The 20,715-nt window shown below is 45.9% G+C and overlaps 3 protein-coding genes and 1 long non-coding RNA gene across 8 annotated transcripts; 2 read left to right on the forward strand and 2 right to left on the reverse strand.

The window, feature by feature from the left end:
* Positions 1-1,219: 1,219 nt before the first annotated feature.
* On the forward strand, positions 1,220-8,176 carry Tsf1 (transferrin 1). Its single transcript, XM_076438893.1, has 10 exons — positions 1,220-1,479; positions 2,840-3,069; positions 3,165-3,468; positions 3,531-3,880; positions 4,174-4,424; positions 5,793-6,031; positions 6,117-6,396; positions 7,474-7,535; positions 7,628-7,923; positions 8,001-8,176. The coding sequence occupies exons 1-10, from the start codon at positions 1,380-1,382 to the stop codon at positions 8,088-8,090; spliced, it is 2,202 nt and encodes a 733-aa protein (XP_076295008.1). The 5' UTR covers positions 1,220-1,379; the 3' UTR covers positions 8,091-8,176.
* On the reverse strand, positions 6,250-11,645 carry LOC143216111 (uncharacterized). 4 transcript variants are annotated; one of them, XM_076438907.1, is made up of 8 exons: positions 11,126-11,645; positions 10,949-11,061; positions 10,682-10,888; positions 10,254-10,620; positions 9,132-9,293; positions 8,854-9,066; positions 8,556-8,764; positions 6,250-8,461 (listed from the first exon to the last, which is right to left on the reverse strand). In XM_076438907.1, exons 1-8 carry the CDS (start codon positions 11,495-11,497, stop codon positions 8,275-8,277), a joined length of 1,830 nt encoding a protein of 609 aa, XP_076295022.1. In that variant the 5' UTR covers positions 11,498-11,645; the 3' UTR covers positions 6,250-8,274. The 4 variants fall into 4 exon arrangements, with proteins under 4 accessions (XP_076295022.1, XP_076295021.1, XP_076295020.1 ...); XM_076438906.1 differs by having other exon boundaries at positions 9,132-9,308; XM_076438905.1 differs by having other exon boundaries at positions 6,250-8,764.
* LOC143216108 (putative glutamate receptor) lies at positions 11,487-19,361 on the reverse strand. 2 transcript variants are annotated; one of them, XM_076438895.1, is made up of 11 exons: positions 18,788-19,361; positions 17,512-17,612; positions 17,360-17,443; positions 16,952-17,257; positions 16,241-16,347; positions 14,553-14,723; positions 14,254-14,480; positions 13,944-14,158; positions 13,018-13,274; positions 12,876-12,948; positions 11,487-11,923 (listed from the first exon to the last, which is right to left on the reverse strand). In XM_076438895.1, exons 1-11 carry the CDS (start codon positions 19,041-19,043, stop codon positions 11,639-11,641), a joined length of 2,082 nt encoding a protein of 693 aa, XP_076295010.1. In that variant the 5' UTR covers positions 19,044-19,361; the 3' UTR covers positions 11,487-11,638. The 2 variants fall into 2 exon arrangements, with proteins under 2 accessions (XP_076295010.1, XP_076295011.1); XM_076438896.1 differs by having other exon boundaries at positions 18,654-18,810.
* LOC143216141 (uncharacterized) lies at positions 16,201-18,906 on the forward strand. Its single transcript, XR_013010519.1, has 3 exons — positions 16,201-16,369; positions 16,986-17,163; positions 17,390-18,906. It is a non-coding gene; the product is annotated as an uncharacterized LOC143216141 (long non-coding RNA).
* Positions 19,362-20,715: the final 1,354 nt, after the last annotated feature.

A 20,715-nucleotide genomic window follows, 5' to 3' on the forward strand; every position in this document is an offset into this window, starting at 1 on the left:
GCTCTACATAAAAGTACTAACATACCTATGCCCTAAACTTATTCCTTAGGAAGTTGTCGAAGCTGAAAGTTCTCTGATTTATAATGGAACATAACGTAGGTACCGAATAAGTTTAGGGCATAAGTACAGTCACTGACAATTTAAAGTGGACACCCTTAAAAATCGCATAACTTTTTAGAAATTGGACCAAAGGACGTGAATTTTTTAAAGATGTTAGACCGGCTAGTTCGCTAGAGTATAAGTAAACAAAAATTTAATACGATTGCAATTGGTAGAAATTATACAAAATTTTTAAAAATGATGTTTCGTCAACTTTTTTATCTGGGCCTGTAACGATAATTTAAAAAATGCGTTTTATAGATTTTTCGATGAAAATTTCATCGAAATCGGTCTACATTGCAATGAGCTACATAAATCTGCGACTTTCACCCTTAAGCTCCCTTTTTCAAACGTATCTAGCTCATTGCAATGTAGACCGATTTCGATAAAACTTTCAGTATGCATATAAGTTGCCGAAATCTATAAAACGCATTTTTTAAATTATCGTTACAGGTCCAGATAAAAAAGTTGACAAAACATCATTTTTAAAAATTTTGTATAATTCCTACCAATTGCAATCGTATTAAATTTTTGTTTACTTATTCTCTAGCGAACTAGCCGGTCTAACAGCTTAAAAAAATTCAAGTCCTCTGGTCCGATTTCTAAAAAGTTATGCGATTTTTAAGGGTGTCCACTTTAAATTGTCAGTGACTGTACGTTAGTACTTTTATGTAGAGCACAACAAAAACTGCATCGATTGGTGCAGTCAAAAATGTACGTTTTCATCTTAAAAAAAAGAGCAGTTGCATTTTTCTGATGCTTATAGAGAGTTCGAATTCGATCAATCAAAGTTCGAACCTGTTTGCGAGGTACTTGATCCCATCCCTAGCGACAAGCGAGGGGCTACCTTCTAGGCGGCAAAATAATCGTAGATCGCGGAAGAGGGGCGACAAAGAAGTCTCGGCGGGGAGGTGCATTTCGAAAGGAACGAATCGAGAGGTTGTGTTCGAACGAACGATACAAAAAAAGAAGAGATGCGCGATAATCTCGACGAGGTCAAAACTGTTCTCCTTCGAGATCTCTCCGTCGTCAACCGCCGCGTCCGCGTCTCACTCCGCAGGTAAACGCGTCGAGACCGACAACTAGTTGTCGCTGCTATATGTATATAAGGAGGCTGTCGTCGAGTCTCGCCGGTAGTGTTGCACGGATCGCGAACCAACGAGGCAACTGTAGTCTCGATCCGCGATCGCATCTTGCCGCTTCGTTCGCATTCGTATCCGATTTCGCGTTATCAAAGTCCGCCTTTTGAACCGTTCGAGCGCAAAACTCCCGAAACGACGATGAGGCGAGATATTGGCGGCACGGTCGTCGCCTTGACGATCGTCGCGCTTCTCGGCGACTTCGCCATGGCCGATGGCACCACACCGGCTGGAAAAGTCTGTAAGTAGAATTCCGAGATCGGTAGAAAATACAGTGAATTATGGTCCGTTTGCGAAGAACCTAATTAGAGTCGGTGTACAAAGTATTCGTCCACCTTTTAAAAACGAATAAATTTGTCAAAATTGGACTCAGCAGCTCGAGTTTTTTTTTAGACGTTAGAAGGGTTAGTTTACTAGCTAATGTGTAAATAATTTTTTTTGTAATTGTTATTGGTAGCAATTACGAAGGGAACAGTAAAGACCACGATTTTTAAATTTTCTATCTGTGCCTGTAATGAAAATTTAAAACATGTACATATTTTGTACATCTAAGTAAGTTATATACAGGGTGAGACGCGAAAAACAGGCCACCTGAATAACTTGGCTGATATTGGTGTTAGGAAGAAATGCATTAGATGGAACTTGCTTGGTTTCGAGGGGGCATTAATCTGATGTTAGTAGCTCTTTTGTAGATGGACGCGTAAAGAACATATGAAGGTCAACTTCGTTTTCTTTAATGGAATGAGGTATTTTTTAATACATCAATCGATGCAGCTGGACATTCGCTATAAAAAAGTACTAGCCTATGTATGTCAAAAAGTTAGTAGTTCAGGAGATATTTCAGTTTAAATAAGTCTAAAATACCATTACTGTCGTGTGTACCAATTGTAAGACGTTACATAATTAAGTAAAGTAAACACAACGGACCATAATAGCGGTGCGCTCGACTCGCCTGCATCTGATACGGGGGTACACGGCGTCCATCACCAGTTCATTTTAAAGGGGAAACTTCAAGGAATATAACCATATTTTTTCAAAATTTAAATCATTCTGGTCCATCATCGAAGAAAACGTAAAGAAAGAATTTGTTTAAATTTTTTCGACATTATAAAGTTGATTGTCGAGGTTGAAAAAATTACTTTGTAATAGCCCAATCCTTTCCGAATAAAACAGAAAAGGATGTAGCTCAATCGGACAAACAGTTCCAGAGATAAAATAAAAAAGAATGTAGCTCAATCGGACAAACAGTTCTCGAGAATTCCCGAGAATTCGTAAGTAATGCCCGTTTTCGCCAAAATGGGCAAAAATTGAAAACTTTGAAGGTCTGCCATTTCTAAAAAAAATTCGGAACCGGCAAAATGATGACTTAAACTCCCCCCGCCCCCACCCTAATTTCACATGGACTACAACATATTTCATTTAGAACAAAATCGACAATGGTGCCTGCAAAAAGTGTCCGATTTGGCATGGAACGATTTGTTTAATGTCACTGCTAAAAATCGGATATTTCGTATGCAACAACCTAATAGATCGTTGTAATGCTGATTATAATCAACTCGCGATATATCGCCGCCTAATTTCTCGACGTCTGTCTCGTTCAGTCACGATCTGCGTGCCCGAGATCTATTGGAAGGAATGCAAGGAAATGATCGAAGACTCGGCCGTGAAGGGTATCCCGATCTCTTGCATTTCCGGTCGCGACCGATACGCGTGCATCGAGAAGGTCGGCAAGAAGCAAGCCGATGTGGTGGCCGTCGACCCGGAAGACATGTATTTGGCAGCGAAGAACAACGCTCTTGCCTCGAGCGCCGGCTACAGCGTCGTCGAACAGGTGAGCTCTCTCTCTCTCTCTCTCTTCCGAACCGACCAAAGAGCCTAAAGCTTCCACGGTGTTAGATGGTATCCCCCTAATCGTTCGATTCGCAGGTGAGAACGAAAGAGGAGCCGGAAGCGATCTACCGGTACGAAGCCGTGGCGGTGATACACAAGGATTTGGACATAAGCAACGTGCAAGGGTTGCGCGGTTTAAAGTCCTGCCACACGGGGGTGGGCCGCAACGTCGGCTACAAAATACCGATCACCAAACTGACTGCAATGGGAGTCCTGCAGAATGTTCACGACCCGCACTATTCAGCGCGCGAGAACGAGCTGCGCGCCTTTAGCTCGCTCTTCTCGAAAGGTTGCTTGGTGGGCACGTGGTCGCCGGATCCAGCGATCAATCGACGACTGAGTAAGTTGCGATCGTCCGTGATCCTCTTTCCCCTCGTAACTCTCGTTGTTTCTATTCCGCAGAGGAAACGTACTCGAACATGTGCGCTCTCTGCGAGAAACCGGAGATTTGCGACTACCCGGACATTTATTCTGGCTACGAGGGCGCGTTGCGCTGTCTCGCCCACAACGGCGGCGATGTCGCCTGGACCAAGGTGATCTACGTGAAACGATTCTTCGGGTTGCCGGTTGGCGTGACTCCTGCAGTACCCACGTCGGAGAACCCCGACGAATTCCGGTACTTCTGTCCGGACGGTAGCAAAGTGCCGATCGACGCCAAGACGAAACCGTGCACCTGGGCGGCCAGGCCTTGGCAAGGATACATGACCAACGGCGAAGCAGCCGAAGGTGGTAACGTCGGAGCGTTGCAGCAGGTACGTTTATTCTCCCGTTTATCAGTAAGACAGTAATTAATTACATGTGTATTTAATAACATCTTCAATTACATGTGCAAAAGTGGACTACAATTACAATAAGAAAACGGTTAAATGGTCCAAAACATAAAAATTAATGGTTTAAAAGAATAATTACACCGAAGTACTTGTTAGACTTACATGTACATGTAATTGTAATTGAATTTCTGCAATATCAAATTACAGTAATTGGTAAATAATTGTAATTGTAATTGAGATTACATTTTGCCCAACTCTGCCGTCCGCGTTCGCAGGAACTGACCGATCTCGGCAAACTGGGAGAAGAGGAGAAGGCCGATTGGTGGAAAGACATCATGCTGTTGGACAAGAAGACCGTGGCCGTTGCCGCGCCGCCAATTCTTCCCGAGGACCATCTCAAGAACTCCAAGTACCTGGACGTGATCGAAAGAAACTCCGGTGCCGTGGGCAAGATCGCCCGCTGGTGCGTCTGGACCGAAAGCGCGCTGGACAAGTGTCGGTCTTTCGGTCGAGCCGCGTTCTCCAGGTACGCGAACTTCAATTTTCTAGGTACTTACTCTCCGTACCTCACAAGAAGCCAATGGTGAGGCCGTTACGTTACACACTTCAGCCAATAATTCTGCTATAACCGAAAGTGCCAGTGGAATGACCTAATCGGACGGCTTGCTGCCGCATTCCTTTCGTATTCCTGCCAGGAGACTTCTTGTGAGGCACTGCGAGCACAGTTGGGCAATAATCAACTAATATTTAAAAATGACTAACAGTCTTCTTGAATGTTAATCGCAGCAATAGCAAAATAGTCATTAGACTTTTTGATTAGTGAGTGATAACTAGACTGCGGGTTTTATGCATTTATCACAAAAATGAGTGGGTGCCATTTAAAACAGTGAATAAATTAGAATGATCTAATAATGCCAATCTAGTATTGTCAGCTTGTTAAGATTCTTAAAATAAGAATTAAACGTCCATCTGACTCCAATCTTTCGCAAATGATACAGACAATTTTTATTTTGCAGAAAAATCCGCAGTCTAGTGATAATTAATTAATAATATTAATGTATGTTAATCGCACAATAGTGACTGATGACTAAAGATTGATAACTGATCATCAACTACTAATTAACTAATAAGTAGACTGCGGATCTTTATGCATTTATAGCAAAATTGAATAGATGAAATTCAAAATTGTTGGAAGATTTAAAAAATTCAAGATGTCAATATACGATCTCTCCTCTATTAAAATCATTAACGGAAGAAATAACATTCGATTTAGTTTGCATAAAGATCCGCAGTCTGATAATAAGCAATAGCTAACGATTACCTAGAGCTGTGACTAACTATTTGCCATATAGTTATCACTAACTAAACAAAAAGTTTTGACTAATGACTAGTTTGCTATGACTAACATTCAAAAAGGCAATTAGTCATTTTTAAATATTAGTTGATTATTGCCCAACTTTGACTGAGAGTATGCAGATTTATCCGGACAAACCTCTACGTCAGGGGTAGTTATTTTTGTCTCAATTGTGGCAAGACCGTCCCCACCATAGCACTCAACGTCCCCCACCAGTATCCATCTTTACCTTGAAGAAAGAAGCGCGCTGCATACAAGAAAGCATGGTGGGGGAACCAGGAGTTTGATGGGCCATAGGCCCCTACCGTGCCCACCTTGCTGTGCACCGTTGGGGTCCCTCAATCGCTTGCTTCCCCCACCAGCATTTCTTCCGTGCAGAACGCACCTTCGTCGCGTTCGCTAGTGTTTCGTGTCTTCGTTGCCCCACCGTAACAGCGCTAACTGGAAAGGGTCAGTGAGTACGGAGACGGTGGGAACGGTTTTGTCTCAATTGCGACAAATGTGCCCACCCCTGCTCTACGTTGAACGCGTCTCCGACAGGGACGTCCGGCCGAAATTGGAGTGCGCGAAGTTGGGAACGGATCAGGACTCTTGCTTGAACGCTCTGAAGGAGGGCAAAACGGATCTGGTGGTTCTTGAGGGAGGCTCGGTGCTTCGGGCGATCCGAGATTTCCATGTGGCACCGATCGTCGCGGAATCCTACGGAACAGGATCCACCAAGCTGAGCGAGAGACCGGCGGTCGCTGTGGTGAAGAAATCTTCCTCGATCAACGCATTAGGTGAGCCAACCTGGCGTTCTCTTCGACTGGATCGAATCGCCGTCGATTCGATCATGATCCTCTTGAACTCTTTCTCGCGTTTCAGCCGATCTGCGTGGTAAACGCTCCTGCCACAGCGGATATAAAGACAGCTTCGCCGGCTGGACGGCTCCGATCCACGTGCTCAAAGAAAAGGGCTTGATCAATTCCGAGGACGAGGCGGCCAACTTCTTCGCGGGATCCTGCGCACCAGGCGCACCAACCAACTCGAAACTGTGCCAGCAGTGCGTTGGAAGCCTCGCAGCCGGTGACGATCGAGTGCGAGACGCGACCAAGTGCTCGCCGACCGCGGCCGAAACTTTCAGAGGCGGAGCCGGAGCCATCGCGTGAGTTTTGTTGTTAGTTAGAATACGGATCTTTATGCATTTACAGTCGGTGTACAAAGTATTCGTACTAGGGGTGTGAGGAGAGATTTCCGGAAATGTTCGAGATTCCCGTAAAATATCCGGGATTCCCGAAAATATCCGAGATTCCCGAGAATTTTCGAGATATAGAATAATATTTGGGATTCCCGTAAGTGTCATTATTCGCAATTACTTTCTACGAGATTAGTAACATGAACATTCCCGGCTAATAAGATATGTAATCTTCGAGAACACAATGACTTTCGGATACTTGTAATTATTGGAAGTATGCAGAACCTTCAAAATGTCGGGAATCACAGATATTTTCGGGGATTCCGAAAGACCGGGATTCCGTCTCGATCCCGCGAGAAATTCCCGTCCCGACCAGGATCACATACATCCCTAATTCGTACACATTAAAAAAACGAATTACTTTTTCAAAATTGGACCCCCAACAGCTTCAGTTTCTTTTCAGACGTTAGAAGGATTAATTTACTAGCTAATGTGTCAATAATTTTTTTAAAAAATTGTTATTGGTCACAACTGCGAAGGAAATAGTAAAGGTCACGATTTTTTAATTTTTTATCTGTACCTGTAATGAAAATTTAGAAGGCGCCTTCGGTAGGTCTAAGCAAGTTATATACTTGTACAAAGTTTCATCAAAATCGATCAAGGATGTTACGAAATATGATTGATTGAAAATAGCAAAAATCGTAAGGATCTGCGATTTAAATGAATCGCAAACCGTAAATTCTAAGACTTTTGCGAACGTCGCTCGACGGTTGCCGCAACGGCCGGCAAATCCCACAATTTGAATCCCGAACAGAAATGCTGAAACATGAAATTCCAGAGAATATAGTACAATTTTTATTTATCTTACAACCGCAGGAGTAGTAAAAATAAGATTTTACCATGTTTCGATTTATAATTCGCGCCTGCGAAAATGAAAAATTACATAAACGTTCGCAGTCTAGTTAGTGTTCGGTCACGAGACGTATAAATATGTATACATATAAAAATAAAAGAGTACACCTACTCGAATCGCGCGTCTCGTTTCAGATGTTTGACGGCTGACAAAGGAGACGTGGCGTTCCTATCGTTAACGGCGCTGTCGCAGATCGGTGAGTAAAACCAGTAGAATGTATGAATTCGTAGCGTATCGCGCGCGCGCGCAGAACGCGACCGCCATCGTGTCTTCGTTTCCTGTTTGCAGACGAGGATAAGAAAGAGAAGAACGAGGAGCTGGACGTCGGCCGACAAGGAGGATCCAAGAGCACGGACTTTGAACTGCTGTGTCCTCAAGGTGGACGCGCACCCATCGACGAATGGTCGCGATGCAACTTGGGCATAGAACCACCGCGGGTTATCGTCAGTTCCGCCGACAAAGACGCAAACGCTCTCGAGGAGTTGACGCACGGAACGTTGGCCGCTAGCACTCTCTACTCGAAGAGACCGGATCTTTTGAATCTGTTCGGCGCATGGGGAGGCGTGGTCAACTCGTTGTTCAAGGTACGAGACCGCGCGAACCGTTTCTCGAGTTTCCTCTGCGCGATCAATTTAAGCGACGCGAATCTTTTCGGTTTCAGGACGACGCGCAGGGTCTGGTCTCCGTGGACAAGTCCTGGGACAAGTGGAACGAATGGCAGAACACTCAGCAAGCGTACGGCACCGCTTGACGGACGAACGAACGGCTGTAACGAGCGCGAACGAGCGCAATCGCGGCGGAAATGCAAAATAAACGACGCATCTGAACACGAGAAAACTGACTTTCTTTTTATTCGTTAAAATTGTGTAAAAAACTATAAAAACAGTAAATCTGTAAAAGACAACGAGATCGCGAATCCTCCAGCGCGATCCTTTTCAAAATTCGATCGACTCGTGGAACGTCAGCATGCCTGCTAGCTCGAGAAGACGTGTGGCTATCCGACCGAATCTGCTGCGATTGTACTTTTTCCACACCACCGTGAATTTGGTGTTCTGCTCCCCAGACAGTAGAATGCAACGCAGCATCATGACTCGGCATCGGTCGATCTCCTCGTCCTGAAACCTGTTCCCCGTCGTCACAACACCGTCGCTTTCGCTTCCAATAAGACAAGAACAAAGCCGGTTTAAGGCAAACACGAGAACGAGCTGGCACTAACCTGTAGGTAAAGCGAGAGCCGACGGTTGCGCCAGCCCCGCACAGCAATCCTCTCCAATATAGCCATCGCGGTTGAACGTCGGTGGTACGACCCGCAGCGCAAGCCAGCTCGGTGTCCACGATGAGGCCGAGAACCAGCTCGGCCGCTGTAATGGCAACCACACTCGCGGACATCCGACAAAATTTTTCGTCCAGCAGGGTCACGTCAATCTAAAAAACATAAAAACCTAGTAAAATACGTTCGGTCGAGCTCGCGGTATTTCAGACAAGTAGAGTTTTCGTATCGTGCGTCAGCTTACCACGTAACCACCCGCTCGATAAACGAACGCGAACCTGCCCTCCGAGAGGTCCGCGCTATACCTGCAGTTGATCAAATGGTACGCGAAAAGAGAGTGCACGTCGGCGAAGGTGACGTTGAAATTCAATACCCGCAGGATTTTTCTCTCGTAACCGATCAGCAGGTCCTCCCGTCCAGCGTAAAGGTCCTTGGCCAGGCTAATCATCTCCGTAGCCTGGAACCGAAAACGCGGAAATACAAAAATCGCGCTGATCGCAGTCACGAACCCAGCTCGCTTACCGTGGGTATATCATCATATTTTCCGAGCGCTTTCAGAGCGATCCACATGGTGGCCAACGCTGCCAACTGTATAAAAACCGTGCTCACTTGTAACTTGTCGATCGCCGCGTCGAACAGCTTCACCGCTCGATAGATTATATGCGATGGGTATCTGTTGTGCGTCTGCGAACAATCGCGCTGTTAGAGCCAGTTAGAGCCCGTTCAGACGCGGCGGAGACCGTGCGTTTTTTGCTGTTGATTGTTGGATCGCGCGGAGACGTGTGAAAGACGCTAATGTAAATAAGATCCGCGCGATCGAACCATTGAAAACACAAATCGCGCGGTGTCTGAACGGACTCTTATCTCTCGTCTTAGTTTGCTAGACTCCTATTGTGCTGGACTCCTAGTTTGCTAGACTCCTGGTTTGCTAGACTCCTAGTTTGCTAAACTCCTGGATTGCTAGACTCCTAGTTTGCTAGACTCCTAATGTGCTAAACTCCTAGTTTGCTAGACTCCTGGATTGCTAGACTCATAGTTTGCTAGACTCCTAGTTTTAGACTCCCAGTTTGCTAGACTCCTAATGCGCTAAACTCCTAGTTTGCTAGACTCCTAGTTTTAGACTCCTAGTTTGCTAGACTCCTAACGTGCTAAATTCCTAGTTTGCTAGACTCCTGGATTGCTAGACTCATAGTTTGCTAGACTCCTAGTTTTAGACTCCTAGTTTGCTAGACTCCTAACGTGCTAAATTCCTAGTTTGCTAGACTCCTGGATTGCTAGACTCATAGTTTGCTAGACTCCTAGTTTGCTAGACTCCTATTGTGCTAGACTCCTATAGTGTTAGACTCCTAGTTTGCTAAACTCGTAATTTGCTAGACTCCTAATTTGCTATAGACTCCTAGTTTGCTACACTCCTAGTTTGCTAGAGCCCGTTCAGACGCGGCGGAAACCGTGCGTGTTTTGCTTTCGATGGTTGGATCGCGCCAACACGTGTGAACGAATACGAAGACGGTTGAAAACGCGCGCGTTTCCGCCGTGCTTGAACGGGCTCTTAGCGTCTTCGTATTCGTTGACACGTGTCCGCGCGGGTGAACAATCAAAAACAAAAATCGCGCATGCCAAAAACAAAAATCGAGAATCGCTTACTCCTAAATGCAAAAGAAACATAACAATGAGTGTCCTCTGATCGGCGTTCACATGCTCTCTGAGGAAATTGGTCGACAATCGGGGCTCTCGTTCCTCCTTTTCGCGCTCAATGATCAACAAATCCGCGTGGTACGCTGTGTTCCAGAATAACTCGGCGCGGATCGAGGTAGGCCGTGCCTCGGACGCTCCGACGGAAGCCTGCTGTTCCGGTGTCTTGCAAAGATCGACGGCGAACGTCTTCGGCGAATGAGCGCACGCCGGTGTCGACGGCGAATGAGCGCTCGCCGATGTCGACGGCGAATCGTTCCGACGATGGCCTTTCCTAAGCCACGGTCGCAAGTCGTTTGAGTCGACCGTCCTCCTGAACCTAAAGCGAAAGAGAAAGTATCAACGATTCGTCGCCACGGATCTGTCAAACTCGAACGTACCTGTTTTCTTGAACCGTAGTCGGTGTAACAACGCGTTCCGATGGTTCCACCCTGTACGTACGATGTGTGAGCGCCGCACATTTTGCTGCCCTGGTCCTCTCGACGGCTCTGGACGATAGACGGGTGGCCGAAATCGCCCGCCGCGGCAACGCGTTCTCATTGTAGCACGACCGAGATCTCTGTTGAACCAATCCGGTGGAGGTCGATCTGCGAGCAACACCAAATTAAGATCGTTCCAGAGTCGGTTACAGAGAGGTGTCACCTTACCTGACGCGGCGGGGAATCTTCGATGGCAACAGGTTCTCATTTTTTCGTGATCGGTCTTCCGGCAACCGTTTTCGCGAAGTTCTGTCGCCCGTCTCTTCGATTCCCGCAGCAGGCTGGAACGCCGAAAATAAAGTAAACGAGTGGATTCTGCATAGTTCGGAACAGAGATCGCCATACCTGTATGTTTTCGTGTCCTTGGACTCGCAAAGAAGCAAGCGGTATGGAAGACGCGGCGGAACCGCGGCGCGGTCGCGCTCGCGGTTGATGCTTCAGTTGCAGCTCATTTTTGTCGTCGCAATGAACCTGAAACGACGTTTTCTTCGACGAGAGGGTCTCGGCGATGGCGAGTCCCTGCCGCCCGGTCGATCCCGCCAACCCTGCTCTTCGTTCATCGTTTGACGATAAAGAACCGTGTCTTCGAAGAGCTAGTTTCTTGCACTTTTTCACTGTCGTGGTCGCAGTCGTAGTCGCGGGATGTAGCTGATTTTCTTTCCCCGTCGACGAACCCGAAACTTTCGCCGCGAAAGCGTTACGCGGACCAGGCGCCATTTCCCCGTCGTTACAGCCGCACAACTCTATTCGAACTCGCAATCGTTTAGCACTGTGGATTCGCTCACCTTCAATGTTCTGTCCGCATAACTCGAAGAGACAACCGCTTGTCCGGACGCGCGACAAAACTTGTCGGCATGTTTACTTTCGGGCGACGACGCGGCGATGCGCAACTGATCGTCGTCGGCCGAACGGCGGCAATCGCGCCCAATTAGATTGCTGAGCAATCGCGGGGCGCGAACGATCTATGCTCGGCTCGACAGAGGCGCGAGGAACCGTTTCCGAAATCGGGTTCGAATCTCTGCGTCGCGAATAGATCAGCAACTCGGCGAACAACGTCAGCCATGTGATGAAAACAGCGACAGCCAGGAAGATCAACAGCGGCATCGCGTCTTCCAGCTCCACCGACGTCCATCCGCTTTTCGACTGGAACCGAACAAGCTTCCGATTAGAACCGGAGCCAGACACGCGAACGAAACCAATCAGAGTTGTGCCAATTTAAATAAATTGTATCAGGTTGTTGCATATGAAATGTCCGATTTTAGAATGGAAATGTTACACTGCGTTTTGATCTAGAAATACTATTACAGTTGACACGTTCATTGTATGTCACTTTGAGGTACAAAGCTTACGATCCTATGTTTAGTTATAATTTACACATACAGTGACTCCTACTAATATTCGGACACTCTTAAAAACACCCTAACTTTTTTCATAGTGGAATATACGACTTGAAATTTTTGGAGAAGTTAGAACAATTGGTTCGCTACACAACGTGAGAAGAATTTTTGAAAAAATCTGCAAGTTGTCGGAATTGCAGAGAAAATACTAACAGTTGTATTTTTCAACTTTTTCGTGTGGGCTTATATGGAAAATTTAGAAAACACGTTTCGTAAAACGATTTCATCAAAATCGGTCGGCGTTGTAATGAGCTACGAACGTTTAAAGATGGTAAAAATAGCAGTTTTTCACGATTTTCGGCCTCCAGCTACAGTAATTTTAAGGATTGTTACATCTTTCAATGCCTATCGTTTTTTTTCTACATCAACCGATTACTATGAAACTTTAAATCAGAATAACTTTTATATGAATGGACCAAACGACTTGAATTTCTCTGTAAGGCTAGAAGAATTAGTTTAGTAAATGACGTCTAATAATTATGTATAAGAACAAAATTACAAATGTTTAATTTTAAGTACACAATTACTTCTAACTCTGTGACTGCGATTAGAGTATAAGATCGTCTGACGAAAAGCTACTGTCTTATAGTTTTATCGCGGAGTGTAATACAATCTTTGGAAAAATAGAGGAAAGAACTTATTTGCACGCCTAATAATTCAACACAACTCTGAAACAAACTCTCGACGAATAATATTACCTTGCTCGAGTGTGTGGCCCACTCAGCTTTCAGCAACCTTTGAAGAATCCCGCTGTCTCGTAGCACCAAAATACTTGGAATTCGACAAAGACGAGATAGCAATGAGCATTTGGATTTTCGAAGATCCCGTTCGATCACTCACTTGGTATCGATGATGCCACGATAAGGGCTCTGACTCGGTACCGCCATCGCCACGGTCGTCTGCACCATCGTGTCGAGTGGTTCCAGCGGGCATTCCACCACTTCTTGAAGCACGCTCGCCATATTATCCAACGTCATGAACGCGTATTTGCTCTCTCGACAGACACGCTGCAGTCCGTCCAAATAGTTGACCGGCAGATCGGTCTCGCTGGCCAGCAACTCGTCGAACATGATCGCGAGTATACGGTCGGTGGTGTTCTGTCGCGTGATCGGATCGTGTAGAGTGAAGTTGAACCGGAGAATGGATCGGAGATGATAACTTAGATATGTATATTCACCGTGCTGATTGATTTTTAAAAATGATAGTACGCATGTATTTATTGAAGCTAGGGGTGTGCGAGATTCCCGAAAATGCTCGAGATTCCCGTAAAATATCCGGGATTCCCGAGAATATACGGGATTCCCGACAATGACAACATCGACAACTCGGCAAGCTAATATAAGCGTGGTAATAAATAGAAATTGATTTGCAAAAGGTTGAATTTGACTTATGAAAGGGTGAAATTGATGTAAAAAAGGATGAAATTGATGTAAATACAAAAGGAATGAAATTGATGTACAAAAGGATGAAATTTGAAATTGATGTAAATACAAAAGGATGAAGTTTATGTACAAAAGGATGAAATCGATGTACAAAAGGATGAAATTGATGTACAAAAGGATGAAATTGATGTACAAAAGGATGAAATTGATGTACAAAAGGATGAAATTAATGTACAAAAGGATGAAATCGATGTACAAAAGGATGAAATCGATGTACAAAATGATGAAATTGATGTACAAAAGGATAAAATCGATCTGCAAAATCAACGCGTGTATTTGGCTTGGAAAAGCGTGAATTTGGAGTGGAGAACCTGCAAAACATACCTGGAAAAAGCTGTAGTCGGCCGAATCGCCAACCACGGCGAACCGATAGCTGCCGTCCTCCAGCATGCCCTCCATCGTGGTAAACGGCATCAAGAACGTCTTCACCGCGAGGAAGCTGATCAGCGCGGCCGAGTAAGCTGCCAGCACGACCACCGCAGTCAAGTGAATGCTCAGCTGTGCCAATCGTGTCGGATCCAACGACGACGGCTCCATGCCTGCCGATTTCACAAATCAGACGACGAGCATACCTTGCGTCGCCTCGCCTCGCCGTTCCATTCAGTTCGTGATCGAAAACGCGAGGGGTACGCACCTTGACCGCAAAGTGCGCCAAAAACGCAAAACAACGCCTCGGAGAGCGTGGATCGCGGCATCGTCGACGAAGTTTCCGACGGCGAGAACGCGTCGATCGTGACTATCGCTAGTCCCACAACCAAGATCGTCATCGCGATCGCGTTCCACGTGTTCAACGCAAACGGCGCCAAGTACGCGTTCCACTTGACCGCCATTGTGTCCGGCTTCTTGATGTACACGCGACATCTGAACACGGGAATGGAAAAACGCGCACATCTTATCTCTTCCGTGTCTCGTAGAAGCCGCGCGTCTACTCACTTCGTCGAATAAACAGGGGTGGTGAATTTCACGGCGTCCAACCTGTCGGATGTCATCATCAACTCGGTGGCTGCGAGGTCCGCTTTGTCCTCCATCAACATCTTAATGGAACCGGTCCACGTGCCGTTCGGCAGTCGCACCCCCCACGAGCCTGCCTCCATGTAGGTGAATCTGCAATTATTGTCTGCTATTGAAGGGTTGCGTGGCCCAACAATTCGCAACCTCTAGACCCAACAATTTCTTTACGATAAATGCGACCAAGAATACCCCCCCCCCCGAACTGAGTAATCTGATCTCTCTTTCGGGTCGGTATCAGTGTCGCCAGATCAGGTAGAAACCGGCTTCATTTCCCCTCTCCTTCTCCCCTTCCACTATCCCATTCCAGCACCATGCGCATACTCCAATGTCCCCCACTAACAATAAGACCGTAGACCACGGTGCCCGTGCCGTGGACTGGTCTGCTCATCAGAGAGGAGGTACATCATCTCACCGTGATTCCCCTCATCTGGCGATACTGGATGTATGTATATGCATTTTCCGATTCCTTCTCCTCCTCTTTTTTAATAATAGAGCAAGGGGAAGCAAACTTTCGTTTGATGCCATTTTCCTCCTATAATACCACAGCACAGCGTTGTATCGACAGCGGAAATAAACGCTTGGTGGTACCACATTATTTTCTACTTTTTAGTCTTCTTTAAATGCAACGCAAGATATAGTAATACTGATATGAAATAGTAAGATATATAGAAGCGCAAGATAGAATGGGGGGATAACTCCGAGAGAGACAACGTCTCTTGGTGGGGTCCGAAATGGAACTGAATGAACGGAAAACGGAGCAGTGATGCCGAAATCGTGGTACTGTGGTACTAAGCCGTGGTACGAGACCCCCCCACTATGACCTACCGTTGCCCCTACTGGCCTTCTCCAACTCGCTCGCGCGCTACACTCACCAACGTACCTCTCCTAGGATATGAGAGGTACGTTGGTGAGTGTAGCGCGCGAGCGAGTTGGAGAAGGCCAGTAGGGGCAACGGTAGGTCATAGTGGGGGGGTCTCGTACCACGGCTTAGTACCACAGTACCACGATTTCGGCATCACTGAAACGGAGTGCGGATGAATCGGAGTGGGAACGCGTAGCGGAGTAGGGAGCGCTGGCGCGCGGAGTGGGGATCGCTGAACGTGATGACGTACTACCGAGCGTCGCACGGCGAGGTGTGAATCGCGGGAGCCACGAGCTGAATTTGCAACCGGAAACCGCGGAAACAGTGAGCCGATTCTCGAGAGCGCGATCGTCTTCGGTTTTCCGCAAGCGACGCGCGACGGCTGCGTTCTCGCCGAACATGTTACGCGGGTTAGGAGCGAGGCTCGCGCGACCCAACGGCCCGGGTACTCGGAGCCATGGGCACACAGCTCGTGTGTTCTTTTACGAAAGACAGCGAAGGAGCGGCGACGGTCGGAAAAGAGACGCGTTCGAGGAGAGGTCCGCCGCCAATCAGGAGAAGTACTTCCGTAAGGAGACGGCCAGGCAGCTGAAAGAACTTCGTGAGCGCGGTCGCAAGAGGAAAACGACGGATCGCGAGCCGGAAGATCGCGAGCCCGAGAATCAATCACCGCAGAAAAACCCGCGGACCGAATCGTGACAAATCGGAATCGGAGTTCGGAACCACGAAATCTTGGAGCCTCACTCACGTGCAATTCATCCCTTCCTGCAGCAGATTGATCACTTCGCCGAAAAAGCCCGCGATACCCACCACCTGATTCGCCGTGTCCCGAAGAACGCGCGACACCGGAGGATCCTATGAACACAAACATGTTTCTGTACGTATGCAAGTGAAATTAATTTGCGTAAAAGAATTTGGAGTGCAGAACCTATAATGAATTCAATTGTAACTCGAATTTCGTAGTTTTGGTCTTGGAACGCTATACAGTAAAGCCGTGATTCTTGTCAACCAGCCTGTGTCCTGCACGGACAACTAACGCATACCGACATTATTTCTTTATGACTGCGTCTACCGCGCCGACCGGCCGAGAGTTCAATCGAAAGCCGAACGTAGAGAAGGACAGCATGTAATGTATCGGCGACGGCGACTGTCCGTGTCTCTTTCTTTCCCATACCGTATGGATGGTGATGGTGCGCATGGTGCTGGAATGGGATAGTGGAAGCGGAAAGGAGGAGAGTACATGATATCCGTTTTGGTGCCACTCTGGCAACACTGGTGGCTGGCACCTGACAACTATCGCGTACCCGGTCGTTGACAACTATCGCGACTTTACTGTATCTGCTCGGAAAGTGATCTGAAAGATCTAATATTTTAAATTTCTAGATCTCAAAGGATTCTTATTTCAGAGAAAGAGGTTTGTTGACATTTGAAAGTCGAAAAATTGAATTTTCTCTCTCACCTGTACAGTGACCACCCTGATGTTGCGTCCATAGAGATCGTGTCTGCGTTGGTAGAGGCCCAGTTGCGATCCGTGGAAGCCTCGATCCTTGTCCCACTCGCCGAACGTCGTCCATCTGAGATCCTCCTCTTTGCCGATGCGGTACACGTCTCTGATCACCTCGCCGTTCCCCTGATCGTCCGGCTGAGCGATCATGAAAATGCAGTCGAACGGTACGTGAACCTCCGCCAGAAAATCCTCGTATCTGGTGTCGTTTCTCAGAAACAGCAGCCACGTAGGATACGCCATCGTGATCCACTGGGAGACCTGTTCAATTTCGGAGAGTCATCAACCTTTTACCGTGATACTCGCCCGACCAGACACGACGCGATTCGCCTGGTTGCAGCCGTTTCGTTTCGCGCAATTTACCCGAGAAAATTGCTCTCTGATTTCCTCCAGATCGTTCAGCAGAACAAACAACGGCCTCTTGATGGAATTGTAGGTGTCGCCCAGCTGAAATCAAAGTTCCGAATGATCGGGTGTACGCCAACCGAGAAGACAACTGTCGCTTTTCAACGTACTCGGTTCTTGAACGTGCGAAAATCCATGATCGAGGTTCGTATGCTCAAAGTTCCGCTGAAGTATCTCTGAAGGGACAGCAGTCCGTCGAGCTCCCGCAAACCTGAAACCATGTTTCGTTCGATGCGAACCATCGCGCAGTGGGGTATTTGGACGAAAAGCCGGAAAAATCTATTTTAACGTATTTAAACATCCGCAGTCTAGTTATAACTCTTCGATCTGGGCAAATCTGCGACCAATTCTTTTTGTATTATGATCACAAACCTTTATCGAATGTGACGGTACCGGAAAGGGCACCGGATGTTACTCAACAGTATAAAAAGATCGTCAATAAAGTTTTATTTAGACGATAATTAATTTAGACCTAGTCGACAAGTACTATGCGGCCCGACCAAAAACTTTGAAACTGTTGCTGAAAATGTATGACTGGAACTGATCGAAATGCAGTGTGAAACTAACAAGAAATATATTGATGTTGGGATCCCAGATTTCTACAATTATTTATCCGTCGATCGATTTCCAAATATGTTATGTGCGATCAGGCGTATTTCAGCTATGGTCGGTAGCACATATACTATGTGCGACCCACTATTTTCAACGTTAAAAAAACTGAAGATTAATTTCGAAAATAATTACTGCTCAACAAATTCAACCGAATTTTCAAAATTTCGTTAACCGAAAACCGTTGCCAAGTTTCTTCGAAACGAAAAAATGAAATAATTTTATTCAAATGAAGTAAATTTGAAAAAAAAACAACTTTTCTACTTCATACGTGTTTTCGTAATATTGTTGTGTTTGTACTATACGTGTTATTTTGTATGCGTAACTGCAATGTTAACCAAAAAAATGTGTTTCTTCATTATTTCGAATCTGCTTCTTTTTATTGCGGCCCTCGAATTAATTTGTAATACTTAACGAGGCCCTGATTTAGACAATAACAAAATGAAATCTGTGCGAAAGCGCTCTGTACACCTACCTGAAAAACATCAGTAATGCAAGAAGAATTTACACAATTTTTTGTTAAAACACTTGAAAATCTCCAATAAACGGACGCTGTGCTCGGTTTCTTGAATTTCAATGAAGTATGCTACTTCACGGGTGTACGAATAAAAAGAAACAATACTGAAGGACTTATTCTACAGACCTTTAACTACGTCGGACATCAAAAATGTCATGGCACGCGCAAAAAAATTTAGACATTTAGAAGACTGTTTTCCGGCTTTTCGACGAAATATACCACACTGTGCGTCGACGACCAGCGACCGCGCTCCGTCTCACTTATCGTCTCCGGCGAATCGTGGAAAAGTATGATGCAAGTGTTGTTGAAGTAGTCGTGTACGCCTTTGATCAAGTTCTTGTAGACGAACAGTGGTCTGATAAGAATAGGATAATCTTCCGACTCGGAACTGTCAGCCGTGCTCCCCTGCGAGACGCGAAGCACGAGCAACAGCAACAGGAACGCCTTGCCGCGAATTCTCGATCGGAAGACGCGGTCCGACGGGAATATCTCTCGCTCGCGCCACGAACTCGCCATTTCTAATTTGTATTTCGTAGTTCGTAATTTGCAGTCGCGTTCCCGTCCGCGATCCACGCGGAACTGATTCGCGATGCGTTGTCTACAATCTCTGCTGAAACGCGCGGATAATCTGTGTTCCTCCAACCCGATAGTTGCCTAGTCCGACCGGAATCGACGAAAACACAACAAACCTACTACCGTGAAATCGATCGCGGCTCGCTACCACGAGCAATCGCTGTCGTGATTTTTGCGAAGAAGAATCGTTGCGGCATTGCATCGAAATCTCTTCCAATATTTGCCGTACAGAGCAAACACCGTTCGTCCAGGCTGCGCGAATAATTCATATCGCCAGCGAGACGAAACGGTTTACTTTTCGTTTCGTTTGGTTCCGAACTCGATCGAGTCGACCGGGAATATATGCCGGTCGATTGTTCGAGTGGCTCGTTCGTTAGCGAGTCGTCCAAGGACCTGTCGCTATCGGTCGCTGTCATTTCTGTACGCAATTAGCTCGGCACATTATTCGCGACCCGATTCGCTCGCAGTGAATTTTCGGAAAACGTTATGTCGACTGTTTGTCGAAATGCAAGGTCGGGCGAGACGACGCGCGACGGGGCCGCTTCAACACGCGTACGGTAGAGACCGCGGTTTTGAACGTGTACTGAAATCAGAGTTGTGCGGAATTACAATGGATTAATCCAGGAATTACAATTACAAGATAATTGAATCACATCGTAATTCAGTCATATTGTAATTTATAATTCAGATATTCATTCAATTAAATTACAATGTAATTCTTAATTGAAGTACAATTATAAAATATTTTGTAGTTACATTAGGATAGAATAGAAGGACGAGGAATAGAAACTACGCCGCACAGACAGCAAACAAGCATATGGAAGAAAACGGACTTAAAAGTATAAAACAATTTTTCCAAGCCCCGTACAGATTCCTAATCCCATACAGATAGTCCTGGAAATTTGTGATTGTAAATTTTGAATAGCTATGAAAATACTTGTAAGATTTAAAACGAAAAACGTGGGGCGCTGTAGTAAGCAGAGTCGGGCAAATTTTATTTCGAATAACGAATAAATCCTGGGATTTATTATTATTATTATTATTATTATTATTATTATTATATTATTAGAATAACGAATAATTATTTTATTCGCTGAGAAATTATTCGTAGCTTACGAATAACGCTTTATTCGTTATTCGTTAGTCACGAATAAATCCCGGGACTTTTATTCGTTATTCGTTATTCTAAATGACGACAGCGAATAAGAATAAAGGCCGAGAATAAGCGCAACCAGCGGCGGGCCGCTTTTGAAGTAGGAACCCGACGACAATAAAAATTTCGTTCGTGAAATTTCGTTCGAATAACGCCCAACTCTGTTGACAACTCTAAGCGTAGATGTAATTTCGATTGTGAAACTCTTGACCACGTCCTTTGACAGTGTAATCTGTATGATACCCAAAGATCATTAGATCTACATTACATACAGCGTTCTACGTAAACAGTTATGTGGAAAATGGAGTGCTAGTAACTGCAGCTTAATCGTCACACGGATTGAGATCTGAACTCGTTTACTACATTAATGGCCGCCCGATCAACGAACCGGACGAACCGGAAGATGAAAACTCGAGAGGATCGCGACGCGTCGAACGGGTCCGCCGAATTCGGCACGCGAAC

The sequence above is a fragment of the Lasioglossum baleicum genome, chromosome 15 (genome assembly GCF_051020765.1).
Source record: "Lasioglossum baleicum chromosome 15, iyLasBale1, whole genome shotgun sequence".
In the NCBI taxonomy this organism is placed as follows: domain Eukaryota; kingdom Metazoa; phylum Arthropoda; class Insecta; order Hymenoptera; family Halictidae; genus Lasioglossum; species Lasioglossum baleicum.

Bases quoted from the DNA above. Each gene is read 5' to 3' on its own strand.
- LOC143216108 (XM_076438895.1), bottom strand. From the start codon at position 19,043: ATGGCGAGTTCGTGGCGCGAGCGAGAGATATTCCCGTCGGACCGCGTC. The intron at 16,348-16,951 runs GTGAGAGAGAAA...TTGTGTTCATAG, and splicing joins TCAGGGTGGTCACTGTACAG to GATCCTCCGGTGTCGCGCGT. The intron at 12,949-13,017 runs GTGAGTGATCGA...TCGAATTCCAAG, and splicing joins CGTGGCATCATCGATACCAA to TATTTTGGTGCTACGAGACA.
- LOC143216111 (XM_076438904.1), bottom strand. From the start codon at position 11,497: ATGGCGCCTGGTCCGCGTAACGCTTTCGCGGCGAAAGTTTCGGGTTCG. The intron at 11,062-11,125 runs GTATGGCGATCT...TCGGCGTTCCAG, and splicing joins AAGGACACGAAAACATACAG to CCTGCTGCGGGAATCGAAGA. The intron at 8,765-8,853 runs GTAAGCTGACGC...TATGTTTTTTAG, and splicing joins ATCGAGCGGGTGGTTACGTG to ATTGACGTGACCCTGCTGGA.
- Tsf1 (XM_076438893.1), top strand. From the start codon at position 1,380: ATGAGGCGAGATATTGGCGGCACGGTCGTCGCCTTGACGATCGTCGCG. The intron at 1,480-2,839 runs GTAAGTAGAATT...TGTCTCGTTCAG, and splicing joins CACACCGGCTGGAAAAGTCT to TCACGATCTGCGTGCCCGAG. The intron at 3,469-3,530 runs GTAAGTTGCGAT...TCTATTCCGCAG, and splicing joins AGCGATCAATCGACGACTGA to AGGAAACGTACTCGAACATG.